Genomic DNA, 18,285 nt, shown 5'->3' with positions numbered 1-18,285 from the left:
ATGTACTATTTTTTTTACTCATTAAAATCCCAAATTCCCACATAACTGTACAAACTTGAACGCATTAAATGCTTAAAAAAAAAAAAAAAAAAACAGAACGTGAACACGTCATCCAGACCCGATTAGTCGAGAGTCAATAAAACAATCACGAAAAGGGTAATTATTGAAAAGTTTATTAAAAATTACATTATTCTAAAAATAAATTCACATTCGTTTTGATAAAACATTTTAAGACACTTATAAATCTTTCACTGTCATCTTCAGCTCAATTAGTTTCAGGTGATTTTTCTATGAAATCATATATTTCTTCAACCTTTATCACAATTTCATAGTGTTATTATAAATAAACCTACTGTACATGTCACATATTCTATGCAATAAAGTAGGACTGGGTGATAAAATGACAATTATGGCTGTCAAATTACATTTTTTTAGTGTTCAGTTATTTTATGTCCTTTACTTCGCAAATATTTTTCCACTAAACATTTTATCATTTTTTTGGATGTTTGACGTCTAGAACTGTGAAAAGTTCTGCTGTTTGTCATGTTCTGATCATAAGGAAAAGCTTTACACCACAAATAACTTTACATTGTTTTCATTTTGTTGCATCTTTTACATCATTTCACCTCTAAGTTTATGCCTTTTGTGTCATTTTAATCAGTTTATATCCTATGACTTTTCATATTGCATCATTTATGTCATTAATGAATTACTTTTTCCATCATTTCCATCATTCTTGTGTTGTGTTTTTGTGTGTGCAGCCTTTAACCTTGTAAAAAAAAAAAAAAAAAAAAAAAAATTATTATTACTATTAGCATCCTTGACTGATATGAAAAGCATAAAGGTGATAATAATTTTTTATCACCCAACTCTTTTCACTAAGATGTGACAGAAAAGACTATACATGGAAATCAAAACAGTCTATGACAATCACATTACAGGTATTAATTAATACTTATAATCAGTAGTAGATTTCAGCTGAGGTGTGTGGAGTGTGAACATATTCATTGTGGACTCACTATGAGGTTGAAACTCATTTCTATGTCAGTGTTTTGGCCTCATGTAGAGCTTTCATCGTCTTCTGTCAGTTCATGTCTTTAATAGCAGTGAACCTGCTGATAATTATAATAACACTGAAACTATGACATTTTCTGAGTCTCCCAGCTTTACTGATTATGGACTGAAATGTTCAAATTAGGTAAAAAAAAACAAAAAACAAAAACTTGGATTCATAAAAGGGTTCTGTGACTATGCAGAGTCGGCCTGCATCTGCATCAGACCAATCAGAGACGAGACGGTTCCCATCAGCCCCACCAGCCACTTGGGGAAGCGCCCCCCCCACAGGAAGCCAGGAGGCATCCAGTGGATGGCGTTACTGAGGTCAGCGGCGCTGCTTACGATGGACAGCAGCTCCCATCGCATCTGACTGCGCAACCGAGAGCGACTGCAGAGGAAAAGACGCCGCAGTCAGGAAAACATGACACGCAGACAGTTCATATGTGACATAAAAGTGCAGATGCTTTACCCCCCGCTGTCGCCACATGTCTTCAATTTCTTCTTCAGCAGCAGCAGAACACGAACAGACCTGAAGAGGATGTCCAAAAGTATACACTGTTGTTTACTTTTAGTACCTTTTAAATTATTAATGGTGTTTTATAATATAATATAATATAATATAATATAACATAACATAATATAAGATTAGATTGGATTAGATTAGATAGAACTTTACTGAACCCTTGGGCAGAGCACCCAGGGAATTGGGGTTCCAGTAGCAACACAAACACTGAATGCACACTATAAGAAATATTATACAAAAATATTAACAAAATAACTACAAAAACTGTAAAAAAAAAAAAAAAAAAAAAAAAGTAGTGAAAAAAGTGATTTAGTGATTTATATATTGTGAGTGCAGCATATTAACTTACTAGCTGTGGACCTCTAAGTTCTTCTGTACGTGACACGTATCAGTAAACAAAGGGTCTGGAATCCAACTTTTCTGTTTCTTGTTTTTACTTAAAACTTAAATTGATACAAACAAGAGATGAATTCCTAAATTAAGTTACATGACGGTCAAAAGACTGTGATGCTCCTGGGCTCCAGAGTTCCGGTTCCGCTTCTCTTTCTTTATATTTTTATAATCTTAGCAGCCAATAGGATTACATCACTAGTTTTGTTCTTTCTTTGTGATGGAAAGACAAATAAACTCCTTTGAATCCTTTGAATTTACACAATGACGTCAAGACTGATGCTATTATTACTCAACATTCATATAATATGCATACATTATTAATAAGAAATCAAATATAAATATGAATTTTTAACTGAAGCACAAAAAATGGCTCTGACATGTATGGTTTTAGAAATTAGTTTTATTGTGTTTAATGTATATTTCTAGTGTGGATGAACAGCTGTGATTCTCCTTTCTGTAACTTCTGCTACTGTCTTGACCAGTACACTATAGAAAGGAGACTTTTAATCTTAATGAGTTTTTTCCTGGTTAAATAAAGGTAAAAAAAAAAAAAATAGAGACTAATGTGACTTAACTCATAAAAAGCTAAACAACAGCCTGTGACCTAAAGCCTTTACTGATCTAGACTGTTTCAGAGCTGAGTCTCTGTTACCTGAGGATTCCCAGCAGCAGTGACGTTCCCCACAGGACGTCGCTGACCAACCACCACTTGTCAGATTTGACTTTGATGAGTTCTGCGTCGGCGGCCCAGGCCACGTGTTCACAGGGATAGTACAGCTGATCCGCCACGTTGGTCAGAACCGAAATCCAGCGAACACACCAGTCCTCGTCCTGAGGGGAAAACATGACAAACTCAGAGTTTTACAGGAGACGACACTGTTTCTTCATATGAACCAGTGGATTTTCACAGTGAAATGAGACAATCTGTCATTATTTAAGAAAGAAAAGCAGCATCAGTGAGACCCAATAACCAAACCCACATGTCAGATTCATACATGTACTACTGTATAAGATGTTTGTAAAAAGGGGGTGGAGCCTATAAGTCAGTGGTTTCAAACCTTTTTTGACTCGTGACCCCATTTTAACATCATACATTTCTGGCGACCCCAGACATTCAAAACAGAGACTTTTTTTTCTTGCTAAAATTAATTTGTTTTTGAATAGTTTGCTATACTATGTTGCAAATAAACGTCAATTTTACACGGCACTTAGTCTATATAATGTATATTATTATGGACGGAGGCAGAAAATCCAGGTGTAGATTACTGCACAAAGAGAGAATTTGATTTTCCGTGGTCAGGATCTGTCCAGTCAGTCCAGCTGTGATTTACAAGGAGGACAATTAATACTGAACAAACAAGAACTGAAACTATGAATTATGAAAGAGCTGCAGCATCTGAAACCAAGGTTATTATCGTTAACTAAAAATAAGAAAATGACGAAAACTAGAATTGAAAAAAATATTTTCGTTAACTGAAATAAATAAAAACTATAATTAAAAGAAAAAAACGATAACTAACTGAAACTGTATTGTGTGCTTACCAAACTGACTAAAACGGAAAAAAATTATGGATAAAATTCCCTTCATTTTCATTTTTGTCAACGTCAGATTGATATGAAATCAATTTATTTCACTCGAGCAATTTTAGCTAGCATAAAACCATATAACACTTCATGGTCCGTCACTTGTGGTTTCCAGTCGTCTTCTGGTCCCCACTCTACCTGGAAACATGGAGACTAAAGTTGGGAGAAAGCAGCAGAGTCCTGTCTGGGATTTATTTGAATATGATGACAGAGAAGAAGAGAAAAGATATATATATATAAAAAAAAAACTAAAACTAAGCATTTAGGAAAAAAACTAAAACTAATAAAAACTAACAAACCTGCTCTAAAAATGAATTAAAACCAACTGATTTAGAGAAAAAAAAGTCAAAACTAAATAAAACTAAACTATAATGAAAAATCCAAAACTATTAGAACCTTGGTCTATAAGTTATACTTCTTCCCGCTCCTTTTTGAGTGCCAAAAATTTTGTTTGACATGTTGCATGGTTCTTTGTTATTTGATAATTTCATGTCCTCGAAATAAAACTAAACTAACTAAACTAACTAAATGTATATATTTTTTATGGTATTGATTATTTCTTTCCTGCTATTTTAACAGAGCTCCTGTAACACACATTAATTTCCCCTGGGGGTTAATAAAGTATTTGAATTCTGATAATACTTCAGTGCTATAAAATAATTAGCCTCATTTATGTTTCTGCTTTTCAAAAAGATGATGGGATGAAGACGACCAGAGCAGACCCTAACCCAGAACCCCTGACGTGGGTCTGACCTGGGGTCCGAGTCCGTATCCGTGGGAATACGTCACCATGGAGAGGTCATCGAACAGCCTCAGCACCGTCCTGCAGTGACTGAGCTGAGCTGAGAACAGCAGCAGACTGTTACCAAGGCGACGAGACGACGCTTCCGACTCCGGCCTCTGAGAAAGGACGCCACCGACGAGCTGCGATCCGTAGCACACAGTCCGGATCTGGGACCACAAACAGACAAACACTGGGTCAGCGTTGGAAACAGACGATGACGGGTCTGAGACAGAAGTATTCTGCAGAAAGAGGCTGAGATCCTGAGGGTTTTGTTGATTTTTTTTTTTCATTTTTGTTAAGTTTACTGATTTTTTTCTTTATCATTTGTTCATTGGTGTTCAATTACTTGATCGTTTTCTTAATTTTTGTTCATTGCCTGATTATTTTCATCACTTTAAAGGGCTTACATGTAGTTTTTCTCCATTTTATTTACACCCCCCCTTTTTTTTAATATTGGCCATTTTCTTGGCAGTTTATTGATTATTTCCTTCAATTCATGTTCAGTTTGGCTCATGCTCTCAATTTTAGGGTTAATTTCAGCTAATTTTATTGATTTTTTCATCATGTTTTGCTCTTTTGTATTTATTTATGAGATCATTTGCTGCATTTTAATTTATTTTGTTGACTGTTTTCTTAATTTGCCATCTATTATTATTCATTTACTGATTGTTTTCTTCATTTTAAAAGGCTTACATGTAGTTTTTGTTCATTGTATTTAGCTTTCCTTTGCTCTCTGTCCTCTGTTCATTATTGTACATTTTCTGTTTGTGTCTCGATTTTATTTTATTTTTTTTCAGAAAATAACACAAGTATCTACATCAGCTATTGACCTTTAACTAGATGTTGTTATTTTAAACCAAGAATTTTACCATCCGTTCATTTCTAGATTCTGATCATAAATAGCAAACTGATATTACAGTATATCATAAATTAGTAGAAACACATCAGTTCCATTTCATTTAAGGTTAATGTTCTGTCCAATTTTACCTGAATGCATCATTCTCACTAAAACCTGTGACATTTTTGTGTTAGTATTAATGCACAATATGATAATAATAAATCAAACAAACCACAACTTATCACTATTTTTAATGTTAGAGTCTCATTGTTATGACTACAGGACTTTTAGAAACAGAAAAAGACAATAAAGTAATAATGTTTTATCTCAGAAAAATCATTTGTAGCAAAAAAAATGAATGACACATTCAGTGACTGGCTTCTACGGAAGAGGATTAGGGCCACTGGAAAAAAAAAGGTCCTCGCTCTCTCTCTCTCTACATATATATATATATATATATATATATATATATATATATATATATATATATATATATATGTATGTATGTATGTATGTATGTATATATATATATATATATATATATATACATGTTTGTGTGTGTGTGTGTGTGTGTGTGTATATATATATATATATATATATATATATATATATATATATATATATATATACATACATATACACACAAATATATATAATTATTATTGTTATTATTATTATGAGAAAAAAAATCTGAATTCTGAGAAAAAGTCAGAATTCAGACTTTAATCTCAGAACAATAATAAAAAAAAATATTTAAAACAGTCAGAATTCTGAGAAAAAAAGAGTTCCAAGATTAAAGTCAGAATTCTGACTGTTTTCTCAGAATATTAATAAAAATACATATATTTGACCTTAATTTTCTTTTCCAGTGGCCCTAATCCTCTTCCGTCGGCTACACAGTCCTATGTAAAAGTCTTATTCCACCTTTATCTTCGTTGTCTTTGCAGGGTTGAAATGATCATAGATATTTAATTCTCATTCTCTTTTCTTCAAATACAGTAAATATGTGCACAGCCTGAAAACACACACAATAAATTGAACTAAATGTGTTATAGAGGTTAAAGTAGCAATTTAGTTTGACCTCTGACCCCATGATAAGAAGCAGCAAAAACAATTAAAAACATCTGACATGTGTAGAATGAAACCTGATATAAAACATCAGAAAATGAATACAGTAAATCTCATATTGTCTGAACAAAAGGGTTACAGACATGTTAAATGTAAAGGCAAGTCACATTAAATATAAACACTTTGTTTTATAGAAGCTATTTTTAACCTGAAACTTTAGTTTTTCCTGCTGTTCATATTTTTATATAAATAATCAGATTGGATCTAAATCCACAGACTGACAAATGCATATGTTTATTTGCAGTGTTTGTGCAGATTCTCACCACTTTATCCCTTCCTCTGTAGGACTCCAGCATCCGGACCACAGACTCCACAGACTCCTGCATGTCTGTCTGTCTGTCTGTCTGTCTGTTTATCTGTCTGTCCGTTTTCCACACAATCTCACAAAACCACCGGATAAATAAACACCGACCCGTGGAGCTGCATCATCTCAAAACATAAACAGAAAAACTAAACACAACCGAAGGTGGACTTTAAACAGGAAGTGAACCCGGACAGACATTACTAGACGATCACAGACGGAACAGACTGATCAGAGACTCTACTTCCGCTTTCGCCTCGTGATCAGGCTGCTCTCTTCTGATTGGTTAATGTCATCACCATGGGAACGTGTGTATCAACAATCGCTGAAATAAAGATAATAAAACAGGTTTTTACATTTTTTTTAAATGATCAGTTTTAGAAAATAAGTTCAGTAGAGATTAATTTATTTGTTTTTGATTATATGAGTTATCTGAATATTCACAGTAAGATAAAAAAAAAAAAAACTAAACAAAACTTAATTTATCCAGAGTTTGAAGAAAACACCAAAATTACAGTAAAACTAAGGCTCAAATAACCAAAGCTTTATTTATTATTCTATTAATTTTTCTTAATTTTTTGTTTATTATTGTACGTTTGTCATAATTATTTTGTTAGTATTTCTGTTTTGGATTATTTTCTTCATTTCATGTACAGTTTGGTTCTTGTTCTTGAGTTTGTTAATTTTTGTCCATTGTCTTTGTTATTTTCTTCATTTTAAAATCTGTTTTCTACATTTTGTTAATTATCTTCTTATTTTTGTTTAATTGTTGACTATTTTCTTCATTTTTTGTTCATTACTCTTCATTCATGAATATTTTACATTGAAAAATACTACACATATCTTACAACCACGCCCATAAAGCAATTAAATTAATCATAAATACAGCTTTGAACATCAGCACGGAAACAAGAAGGAGATCAAAACCCTAAAAGGAGGTAAAACTGTCAGACAAATGTAGTAAAAAGCACTTTTCAAGTGTTTCAAGTAAAACTAAGACACATGAACCAGAAAAAAATATTTTATTTAATTAAATTATCTCAGAGGCCAAAAACAAAACAACAAAGCAAACAACAATAGTGTATTAAACTTTTATACAAATCAGATTGAGAAATGGTGAATTCTAATATTTTCAGAACAGGTTTGTGTCTTATTTATCACTCAGTTTGATATATTTCAGTTAATATTGTTAGTTTGATTTGTCTAACAGCTAAATCCAACTGTTTTCTATAATGCACTGTACACATATATATGGAAAAATCCAACAAAAATAACCCTGGTGCTTTTTTCTTTTTTCTCAGACATGTATAAATGTAAATCTGTAAACATATAAATCCTTTACACCAAATGCAACAACAGCAATTCAATAAACTTTTCCACAACATGTGAATCTATAATCTCTGTTTCCCATGTTTTGTTAAATATACAGCTTCATAGTTGTGAGTTTGATTTGTTTCTTTCTCTTGTGTTTAGTTTGTTAATAATCAGCGTGTGGAGAGTCATTGTCATACACATCTGAAAGAAAGAAAAACAGATTTATTAAAAACAAAAATGACTGTGAGTTAAAAATATAATGAAATGATGAGGATGGTAGTAGAAATAACTCACCTTCTCCTACGTAGTCAACGTCGTCATAAATGTCTCCTTCCCTACAAAGAAGAAGATGAAGGAATTTATCCAACAGGAAGTAATGGAATTACGATCAAACATGGATAAAAAATTAATTATGAGTTTGTACGTGTATTAAAATACACTAAAACATACCTGTCAAAAACACAGCATCACATATAGTAAAATTAGCCCATTATTTTCTTGTTTTTGGCCAGTATTGTTCATATTCTGATCATTTTCTTCACTTCAACAGGATTATGTGTAGTTTTTGCTAATATTTAGTTATTTTTATGGTTATGTTTATTATTGTACATTTTGTGTATTTACTTTATGTTTGTGTTGGTTCACATTCCTGATTTCCTTGTTCATCTTCTCCATTATTTTCTCCATTTTACATTCCACTTTATTCATTTCATTTATTATTTTCTTCATTTTGGCTCGTGTTGTTGATTTTTTTTTTTTTTTGTTAATCTACTTTATTATTTTCCTTCATTTTACAATCCATTTATGCATTTTATCGATTACTTTGTTGTTGTTTTTTTTGTTTATTTTGTTGACTGCCCTCTTCATTTTTTTTCACAACATATTTAGTTTTCTTTACTGTTTTTCATATTTTGTTAAATATACAGCTTCATAGTTGTAAGTTTGGTTTATTTCTTTCTCTCATGTTTAGTTTGTTAATAATCAGTGTGTGGACAGTTACTAAAAAACAGATGTTCCCTATTTTCCCATGGGTTTGTGTGTATCTTGCTGTTGTTAAACTAAATCTAGCGACTAAATTAAAGAAACAAGAAAAGGGTCAGAATAGATTTTAAGAAGATTAACTCACATTGGAAGAAGAAGAGATCTGTTCACGTAGCCATCTGTGAAAAAAGAGGAGAAATAAACATTTAGATAAAACAAAGTTAGTGAAATTCATTCAGTTCTGTCATTATTGATGAAGGAATGAATGAATGAAATCTTTATTTTGAACATGTAAACAATGAAATAAAAACAAAAATCAACCAGCAAAATATAAGTACTGGTACATAAATGATTGATAAGCAAACAAACCCCAAAAATAAATACATTATTAATAATAATAATAATAATAATAATAATAATAATAATAATAATAATAATAATAATATAAAGAAAACAAAGGAAATGGAGTTATACATGCTCAAAAAGGAGTAGGAAGAAGTAAAAACTTATATACTCCTACCCCCAATTACTATTCCTTATGATCACTATATGGCAATTATTAGTTTGCATGAATATCAATATAATACTACTACTACTACTACTACTACTACTACTACTACTAATAATAATAATAATAAAATGTTCTTTTTAAAAGCTCAATTTGACACATTGGTGATATCTAGTGGTGAAGTTGCAGACTGCAGCTGTGAATTTTGGCAAAAAATAAAAAAGCAAAAAAAACCACCAATTGACTTGGAAGAAGAAGAAGAAGAAGAAGAAGAAGTCTGATCAGAAACAGCAGAAACCCAATGAATTCCTCTGTAGATACTAAAGTTTCATCCTGAGGTGACGAAATACCCTGAAGTTATAAATAAAATGGCGATTATGAGCATTATATTCAATTTCTGCAGTTTGATCTTCTTAAATCTTATACAACAGCCCATTTAATACAAAAAACATCAATGAGAATTTCTGATATTAATGAACAAAACATTGAAGCATAAACATTTCATTGAATATATTTCCATGCACACTATCATTCCAGATACTAACACAGAATATTCTATTTTTCTATGAACTACAATATGTGGGATGAGCTGATATTGTTGTAGTTTTATGAGTGTGCGTCTCATTTGCAGGTTTTATTGCAGGTTGTGACACATGGTCTGTCATAAAGACAAAGATCTTCTGTGGAACAAATGAAAAGTCCAGATAAATGCTCCAAAGCAGAAACAAAGCTACTGTTAAAACGTTACGACGGAAGATTTCAACATTTTTTTTTTTTTTTTTAATCTGAGTAAGTATCTAAAAACTGAGGAAAAGATGTGGTTTTAGTAAAAGCCCTGGTTTTAGTGGGTTTTATGTGACTGAATGGAATCAGGAATATTAACAAAACTTTTATAAACAATCTAAACAGCGTGTTAGACATGTAAGTAATATCACAAATACTACAAATTGTGCTAATATTACTTCACAATTCCACAAGACGTCATTCTTTAACATGATATAATGAAAGGTTTATATGATCATCTGAGTATCACGGTAAACTCATTTTCTTTCAGGGGCCACATTCAACCCAATTTAATCTGAAGTGGGCTGGACCAGTTAAAATAATAGCATGTTAGCCAATAAATAATGACAACTCCAAATTGTTTTAGTGCAAAAAATAATGTTAAATTATGCCAATATTTACATTTACAAACTATCTCAACAAAAAGGATGTGGATAACCTGAAAAAACGGAAATTTCTTAAGAAAAATAAGTACAGTTTTATCAATATTATGCCTTAACTTATCATTTATACATGTGCTTTACAGATCAGACCTACAAAGTTACAAAACATTTAGTAACTGGCAAAATATTGTTAAAAATGACCTTAATTATCTTTAGACATTTCAAGTTGTTCATATTTGTTCAGGTTATTTACATTTTACTGTTAAAGAATAGTTTGCCACTGCAAAAATAAAAATCTTACCAAGTGTATTTTTTAAATTTCTAATCAAAATATCTCATCAGACTTAAAATAAGACTTAATCACCTAAATAGTAACTTTTCAGTGCGATATAAGAACTGATTTTTAGACAACAGATCTGAAAATCTTATTTCAAGAAATTTTGCCAAGATTATTTTCACTTGTTCCACTGGCAGATTTTATTTATTTATTTATTTATTTATTTATTTTAAATTCAAGATTATTTTTTTTTGCTTAACTCAAGCAAAAAAAAAAAAAAAATCTGGCAATGAAACAAGTGAAAATTATCTTGGTAAAATTTCTTGAAATAAGATTTTCAGATCTATTGTCTAAAAATAAGTCCTTATATCTCACTGAAAAGTTCCTCTTTAGGTGATTATGTCTTATTTTAAGTGTGATGAGATATTTGGACTAGAAATGAGAAAAATACACTTGCTGAGATTTTTATTTTTACAGTTTGTTAATGTAAATATTTTCACAATTTAATGTTTTTTGCACTAAATCAAAGAGGAAAAAATTGGTGTTGTCATTATTTACAGGCATAATGTCATTTTATTTTTTTCACATTAAACCAAGAAGAAAACTTGGGCTCATTATTTCTAGGTTATTATGTTGTTATTTTTGAATTCGATGCCATATCGTCTGTAATTTTTGCACTTTGCAAATTCATCCTGTGGGCCAGATTGGAACCTTTGGTGGGCCGGTTTGGGTCCCGGGGCCACATGTTTGACACCTTTGGGTTAAGGTATAAAGGTTATAAATGATTGTTTCCATGTAACTAATAAATGTAAGGCTTCGTACATCAGTCATGGACATATGGACAAACTTCTCATGCACTTTGTATGTTTAATATGTAGACGTACATTTTCCAAAGCGGTTGCGACACAGAGCTTTCTTGCTGTTGGTGATCTGGATGACGTCCAGGATTTCTCCCTGAACCACGGGTAAATCCTTCCCTCCTGGTTTCTTTATGAGGCTGTTCGGATCCACCATCACGGTGTGGAGAACCTTCAGCGGTCCGTCGAACTGGAAAACACACACGGAAGTCATGTGTTTGTGATCATTTATGGGCTTCGGGTGAATCCATCTGAGATTTACAAGAGTCAGTGTCAAGTTTTATTCTTTTCACGTTTCATAATGACTGATTTAACCCTTTCATGCACAGTGGTCACTCCAGTGGACAGTTGTTCTCCAGCTGTTCTCTTGTATATTCATGGGTTTAGTTGTTTTAATTCCATATCAGCCAACACAGTGGACACTTATGAACCATCCCATAATACACTGACATTCACACCATTACTGTAACTTTGCTGTTCTTGATAAACCTGATCTGCACTAACATGTTTCAGTGTAAACCAATTGCTTGTTTTTAATGCACGTACTATGTGCCAGTATTGTTTTATTCTATTTATTGTCTTTTACTCCTATTCTTTTTCGTTATTATATACATTATATACAGCACTTTAGGACAGTAGTGTCTGTTTTTAAGTGTGCTATATAAATAAACCTTGACCTTGTTATTGTTAGTAGACTGTAATTAACAGTTTGTTTGTTTGTTTGTTTTTTAAGCCAAAAAGGTTTTTTTTTCATATTATCTCCATGAAGTGAGTACTGACTAGTATTAGAGGATGTTAAAATGTGAGAAAACATCAGATTAGCAGCATTAAAATCTTTTTTATTTCATAGATTTTACATAGAGTATCAGTAAATGCATGTTTCTTTGCTTCAAAAATGAAAGGCATGGTGTCCAGCCAAGTGGACATTTTTGCAACTCCTTGAAAATAGGTTCACAAAAAAAATTTCAAATGCTTTTTTTTTTTTTTTTTTTTTTTTTTTTTATGCCTAAAGAGGAATAAAAACAATTGGGGAAAAAATCTAGAATAAGGCTCTCATAATTCATGCATGAAAGGGTTAAAGAGAGAAATTCAGAAAAAAACTATGGCCCAATCCCTACTCACCCCTTAGCCCCACCCCTTTAGCCCTACCCCTTCATTTTGCGTGTTCACGAGAAGGGGTGGGGGTGTCCCAATTTTTGATGAGTCAGAGGGGAAGTTCTGTTCGGCCCTTGAAACAGAGATGTTTCAGGACCACACTACAAATGAAGGAGTGTGAAAAATATCAGATAATTCTGTTTGAATCATCGGCAAAATGGAGGTAAACACAGCAAAAGCGTGTGGCAGTGCGATGAAAGAGACACACAAATGTACGGATTTTCTTCGTAAACAACGTAATCATTTGATTGACTGTTTAATGCGGTTTCAATGTGTTATAGATCACATTTCTGCGGTTTGTAGTTGACGGCCATAAAAAGATGACCACAGCCCACGGAACAGAGACGGTTACAGCTGCTGACGGAGAATTATTTCGTAAACAAAGTTTTCGCATCTGTTAATAGTGACATCGATAACTGCTGATGACGAAACAGGTCTGGAAGGGTCGTCCCATTTCACAGAGGAATGTTTCAACCCCTACCCCTTCCAGGTGCAAGAGCAAAGGGGGAGGGGTAAGGGGGAGGACCAAGGGGTGACCTGGGATGGGACCTACAGTATATCTCTTCTTAAGGACAATGATGATGACAAACACAACAACAACACCGACAATGACGACAACAACAACAATGTCAGCATCAACGACAACAACATCAATGCCGCCACCAACAACGTCAGTGCTAATGGCATCAACAACGATGGCGTCGACAATGGCAACATCAATGACGACAACAATGGTGATGACAACAGCAATAACAAAGGCAATAACAACAATGGCAACACTGATGACGACAACAACAACAAGGACGACGACAACATAAACAACAATGTCAATGCTGCTGCCGATGTCAACAATGATGACAATGGCATCAACGAAAACAACAGCAACGAAACGAGTGATGTCATTAATGCAAACAACAACAACAACCATGAAAAAAAGCTCTAAATGAAGAGGTCATACTAATTGCAAATTGGATGAGAGAAAAGAAATTAGTGCTCAGTACTGAGAAGAGAAATGTATGGTGTTGGGGTCAAGACATCTTTTAAAAAACTCCCCTGTTTTGAATTTGTCTGTTGGTGGAACTGACATAGAACAAGTAGCTGAGGCCAGGCTGTTAGGTGTGACTGCTGATAGTATGTTGACTTGGAATTCTCATATAAAGCAAATATTAAATAAAATGGGCAGAAGCATGGGTGCTGTTAAACAATGTAGAAATTGCACACCATATCAAATAAGGAAAACACTAGTGGAATCATTAGTTCTGTCGCATTCAATCGTTTGGTCAAACACATCAGAAATAAATCTCAATAAACTTCAAATTGCGCAAAATAAAGCAGCTGGAATAGTCCTAAACTGTCCATTTAGAACAAGTACTAGTGACACTCACAGCCGTCTGGCCTGGCTCCATGTTAAAGGCAGAATTAGATAGTCTTGAGTTAAATTTATTAGAAACATCATAATTACAAAAACACCTGAACTTCTTTACAGTAAACTGACTTTCTTCAGTGACGTCCATCAACATTCCACACTGTTCCTGTTCCTGTTGCCTGCCTGTAGGACCAATCAAATACAGGGGAGTGTGCAATACAGGGCAATGGTGGCATGGAACACACTGGCACAATTTTTAATTTCAGAAATTCAAGCAGTTAGTTTTTCTAAAAGGTGGAGAATTTTCATATTTACCCAAGAATAACTGTCTGAGCTATGGCACATCCTATAATGACATCATCTAGAGGGTTTGTTTTTTTTGTTTGTTGTGGAGCTGTTTTTATTTTTATTTTGTGTTTTTATTTTTTGTTTCTCATTTTTGGTTTATTTATTCTTTTTTTCTGTTATTGTTGGTATTATTATTGTAATTGTTTTGTATTGTGTGCTGTTGCTGATTTTTGTTTTTTTGTGTTATTGTGTTGAGTGTATGTACATCCTGTTTGTTGAGTGAGTTGTGGGAAATTGTGGTGCTTTGTTTTTGTGTTGTTGGTGACCCCAGGAAGAGGAGCTGCTGGGGTATGCAGCAGCTAATGGGGATCAAACTAATAAACTAAACTAAACCACAATGACAACAACAACGACAATAATGACAACAACGCCATGAACATGTCAGCCTTGTAACATAAAACACAATATAACACAGACATCACATCACAAAAGAAAAGCAGTAGAACAAAATATTGGTCTCAAAACACAAATAATTCAAAATAATACTGATGAAAACAAGACCTTTTCATTATAAAAGAGCACATTTTCAGAAACTGAATTAAAAACCATCATCTTCATGAAATAAAGAAAATTCAACTCTGATAATCAACAGTAAGAACTTCAAATTATTACCTTAAATTTTTTTCTTAGCTCCTTTTCAACTTTGGGATCTATGCTGGAATAAAAAGAAGATTGTTTTTACTTTTCAGAATTAAAATAATCCACAGACTAAAGGTAAAAGTATTAAACTACACTTAAACACCAGGACCAAATGGATAAATACCTGATTTCAATGGGTGGAGGAGGGAAATCCTCCAGTGGTTGAACATCATCATAATCATCTGTAGAGAAAGTAAATAAAATAACAGTGTAATGTTTAGTGTTTTTGGAAATAATTCATAGATTTGGATGAAATAAAATGGTCTTATTGGTATTAAAAACTCTCTGTTAGATAACGTCGGATCAAAACATTAAATAATTACCTAATAGGAAATATTTCAGATAAAAGAAATGGGCAATGATTGTGATAAATGTAATCGTATATTATGTTTCAAATACATAACTTTAACAAATAGTACAATGTGTTTGTTTAAATGTGATAAAAACAGACGTCTTTAGTCTATAAAGAATGCATCACTGATGGTTAAAGATGAACATTCATCTCAGTCATGAACATCTTCTCACTCCTTTTCAGATGTAAATAAACATTAAACCCTTAAAGTCCCAGTCCTACTTTTGTAGCAGCTTCCAGAGGATTTTTTTTCTCTATTTAACTTTCTCAAGTGATTTATCACCATTTATTATAATATTGTACATTATATATTAGCATCTTGTTGTATCTGAAGAAAAGAGACTGAGAAATAAGTATGCATGTTCATTTCAATGATGCAAAAACAACAAATCTAAAGGCCACCTAAAATTTTTGCACAGTACCGTATGTTCTTAGTTTGGCGTTTTACGTACGGTTTTAGAACTGAGTTTTATTATGTGTTTTATGTCTGTTTTTAGTGTGGATGTATGGATGAAATTTATACTTGCTGTAACTGCTGCTGCTGTCTTGGCCAAGACACTCTTGCAAAAGATTTTTTTTAAAATCTCAAAAGTCTTTTTTTCTGCTTAAATAAAGGTTAATAAAAAACAAACAAAAAACCCCCCAAAAACCTGGAACTGACAGTTGTTTTGTTATTACTTACCGTCATCTGGAACCAAACTGGGGGGAAAAGGAAACAGAAATCACGTCAGTGGGAGAATGCATGAGTGAAACTGAAAAAGCTGCAGAATATTGCAGAGAAATTGCAGAATATTCATCTCTTTAATGAATCTCTCGTTTAAAACACACATCCAGAGCAGATAAACTCTCCAGATTTCAGTTGTGTCTGAAGGTCTAATATGAACACATCCTGTATGTACTGATGGATTTTGTGTCTCGGCGTTTATTCTGCAGGTCCACATGGTTTCCTGTACCTGTCTCTGCTGTTCGACTCCAGATTTAACAGCTGAGGAGGATCCGGTGGCGGCGGAGGCAGCGGTGAAGTGTCCATTTTTCTGGACTGAAGCACTTTACGTTTCACAGCCTCGTAGTCGATGTCGACGCAGGTGTTACTGATGTAACCGTCTGGAAGTCACAACAGAATAGATACGTCAAAATCAATAATCAACTCTTCGTTACAATTCATGAAATAATTATCCGGTTTCATGTTGTATTTGTCTGACAGCCTTTCAGGGATTCAAAACAGGTAGTAGAGTTGTTGTTGATGAGGCCGAAGTACAATTTACAAAGAGTGTATGATAGGTGAATACGTTTTTTTATTAAAAAGAAGATGAAAGTGTTTAACAGTGTTGACCATAACAAATATACACTATATGGACAAAAGTATGTGGACACGTTGAATTCAGGTGTTTCTTTTCAAACAGGGCTCTGGGATACAAAACAATAATGACAAATGTAAATATAATATAATTGCATTGGTTAGTTTTGTTGAAATTGTTATCTTTGCTTCAAAAATTTTTTAATACATACAAAGTCATTTTATGTATGTATGTATGTATGTATGTATGTATGTATGTATGCATTTATTTATTTATTTTTCGTTTTATTAGTGATAGTTAACAAGACATTGTGGACAGAAAAACAACAACACATAAACAAAGGGAAAATCAAACAAATAAACAAACAAACCAAAAACAACAACGACGACAGAGTAATGACAAACAACGACAACATCACATTACAATGAAAAAAATCATAAATGCAAAGAACTTTTTACATATATGATTCCAAGTCATTTTAAATGAGTGAGAAAAGGACAAATGTGGGTGTAGATGTTTTTCCTAATTGATTGAATTGGGTTCAGCTTTGAGATGCTTTTAATGAACAACTTTTAGTACCTTTTAAAATAATGGTGACGTTTTATATGTACATTCTTATCAGTTTTATGGTTGTTTTTAGTACTGACTTTCATTGTGTTTATGTATATTAGTGTGGATGTATGGCTGTGATTTCCATTTTGTGCAGCCTTTGCTGCTGCTCTCTTGGCCAGGACATTCTTGAAAAAGAAATTTTTCATCTCTTTTTTTTTTTTTTCTGGTTAAATAAAGTCTATAATAATAATAATAATAAAAAAATCCTTAGAGATGGTTTTTACTTAATTTCTCTCAGCATCGATTCTTTTTCATTTTAATTTTTTTATCCATTGCTATGATTTATAATTTTCTACCTCTAAATTTCTAAAATATTTTTCATGCTGTGACTGTAAATAATTATTTTTAATCTACTTTCTTCACATCTCACTTAGGAAGATAAATCTCCCATTAAACTTTAAGGAAATATTGATGTTTATATCTCCAATCAGCATGAACAGGACATCTTACAGCTGTAGACATGATGTGTCCCAGTATTTTTGTCCATATACTTTATAAACATCAATATTTTCTTGAAGTTTATTTGGAGATTTCAGTTATTGTTTTGAGGAACTCAGCTTCACCACTGTTTATCTAAAACTTTTTAACACATAAAAGAATTTAATGTTCAATAATATGTTCAAAAAGGCTTTTTAGTCTCCCACCTGACCCAGGACCACCACAGACTGATTACACTCTATGTATTCATCATAACATACTCCATGTGTCATCCCCCCCCCCCCCCCCCAGTCTCTCTATATCTCTATCGCTCTCTCTTTTCTCCTCCTTTACTCTCTCTCTCTCTCTCTCTTTAACCCCAACTGGT

At 32.8% G+C, this 18,285-nt stretch overlaps 2 protein-coding genes across 3 annotated transcripts in view; both read right to left on the bottom strand.

Moving 5' to 3' along the window:
• Positions 1-434: 434 nt before the first annotated feature.
• Positions 435-6,796, bottom strand: pex11g (peroxisomal biogenesis factor 11 gamma). The gene is made up of 5 exons (XM_030132688.1): positions 6,570-6,796; positions 4,310-4,507; positions 2,625-2,803; positions 1,526-1,585; positions 435-1,444 (listed from the first exon to the last, which is right to left on the bottom strand). Exons 1-5 carry the CDS (start codon positions 6,630-6,632, stop codon positions 1,249-1,251), a joined length of 696 nt encoding a protein of 231 aa, XP_029988548.1. The 5' UTR covers positions 6,633-6,796; the 3' UTR covers positions 435-1,248.
• Positions 6,797-7,612: 816 nt separating this feature from the next.
• Positions 7,613-18,285, bottom strand: part of LOC115417421 (FYN-binding protein 1) — a 32,610-nt gene continuing 21,937 nt past the window's right edge. Inside the window, exons 9-16 of one of the 2 annotated variants that reach the window (XM_030131331.1) lie at positions 16,524-16,674; positions 16,253-16,269; positions 15,343-15,400; positions 15,192-15,234; positions 11,738-11,900; positions 9,048-9,081; positions 8,221-8,256; positions 7,613-8,124 (exon numbers count right to left, since the gene is read on the bottom strand). In XM_030131331.1, coding sequence (XP_029987191.1) covers positions 8,085-8,124; positions 8,221-8,256; positions 9,048-9,081; positions 11,738-11,900; positions 15,192-15,234; positions 15,343-15,400; positions 16,253-16,269; positions 16,524-16,674 — 542 coding nt within the window. In that variant the 3' untranslated portion in view covers positions 7,613-8,084. Of the gene's footprint in view, positions 8,125-8,215; positions 8,257-9,047; positions 9,082-11,737; positions 11,901-15,191; positions 15,235-15,342; positions 15,401-16,252; positions 16,270-16,523; positions 16,675-18,285 lie in introns of both variants that reach the window. The other variant, XM_030131330.1, reaches the window with a different exon arrangement.

The sequence above is a fragment of the Sphaeramia orbicularis genome, chromosome 4, assembly GCF_902148855.1.
Source record: "Sphaeramia orbicularis chromosome 4, fSphaOr1.1, whole genome shotgun sequence".
In the NCBI taxonomy this organism is placed as follows: Eukaryota; Metazoa; Chordata; class Actinopteri; order Kurtiformes; family Apogonidae; genus Sphaeramia; species Sphaeramia orbicularis.
This window is presented reverse-complemented; position numbering and strand designations above follow the sequence as displayed.

Coding starts and splice junctions, on each gene's coding strand:
- pex11g (XM_030132688.1), bottom strand. CDS start 6,632: ATGCAGGAGTCTGTGGAGTCTGTGGTCCGGATGCTGGAGTCCTACAGA. Junction 4,508..6,569: donor ACAGAGGAAGGGATAAAGTG/GTGAGAATCTGC, acceptor TTGTGGTCCCAG/ATCCGGACTGTGTGCTACGG. Junction 1,586..2,624: donor CTGCTGCTGGGAATCCTCAG/GTAACAGAGACT, acceptor CATCCTCTTCAG/GTCTGTTCGTGTTCTGCTGC.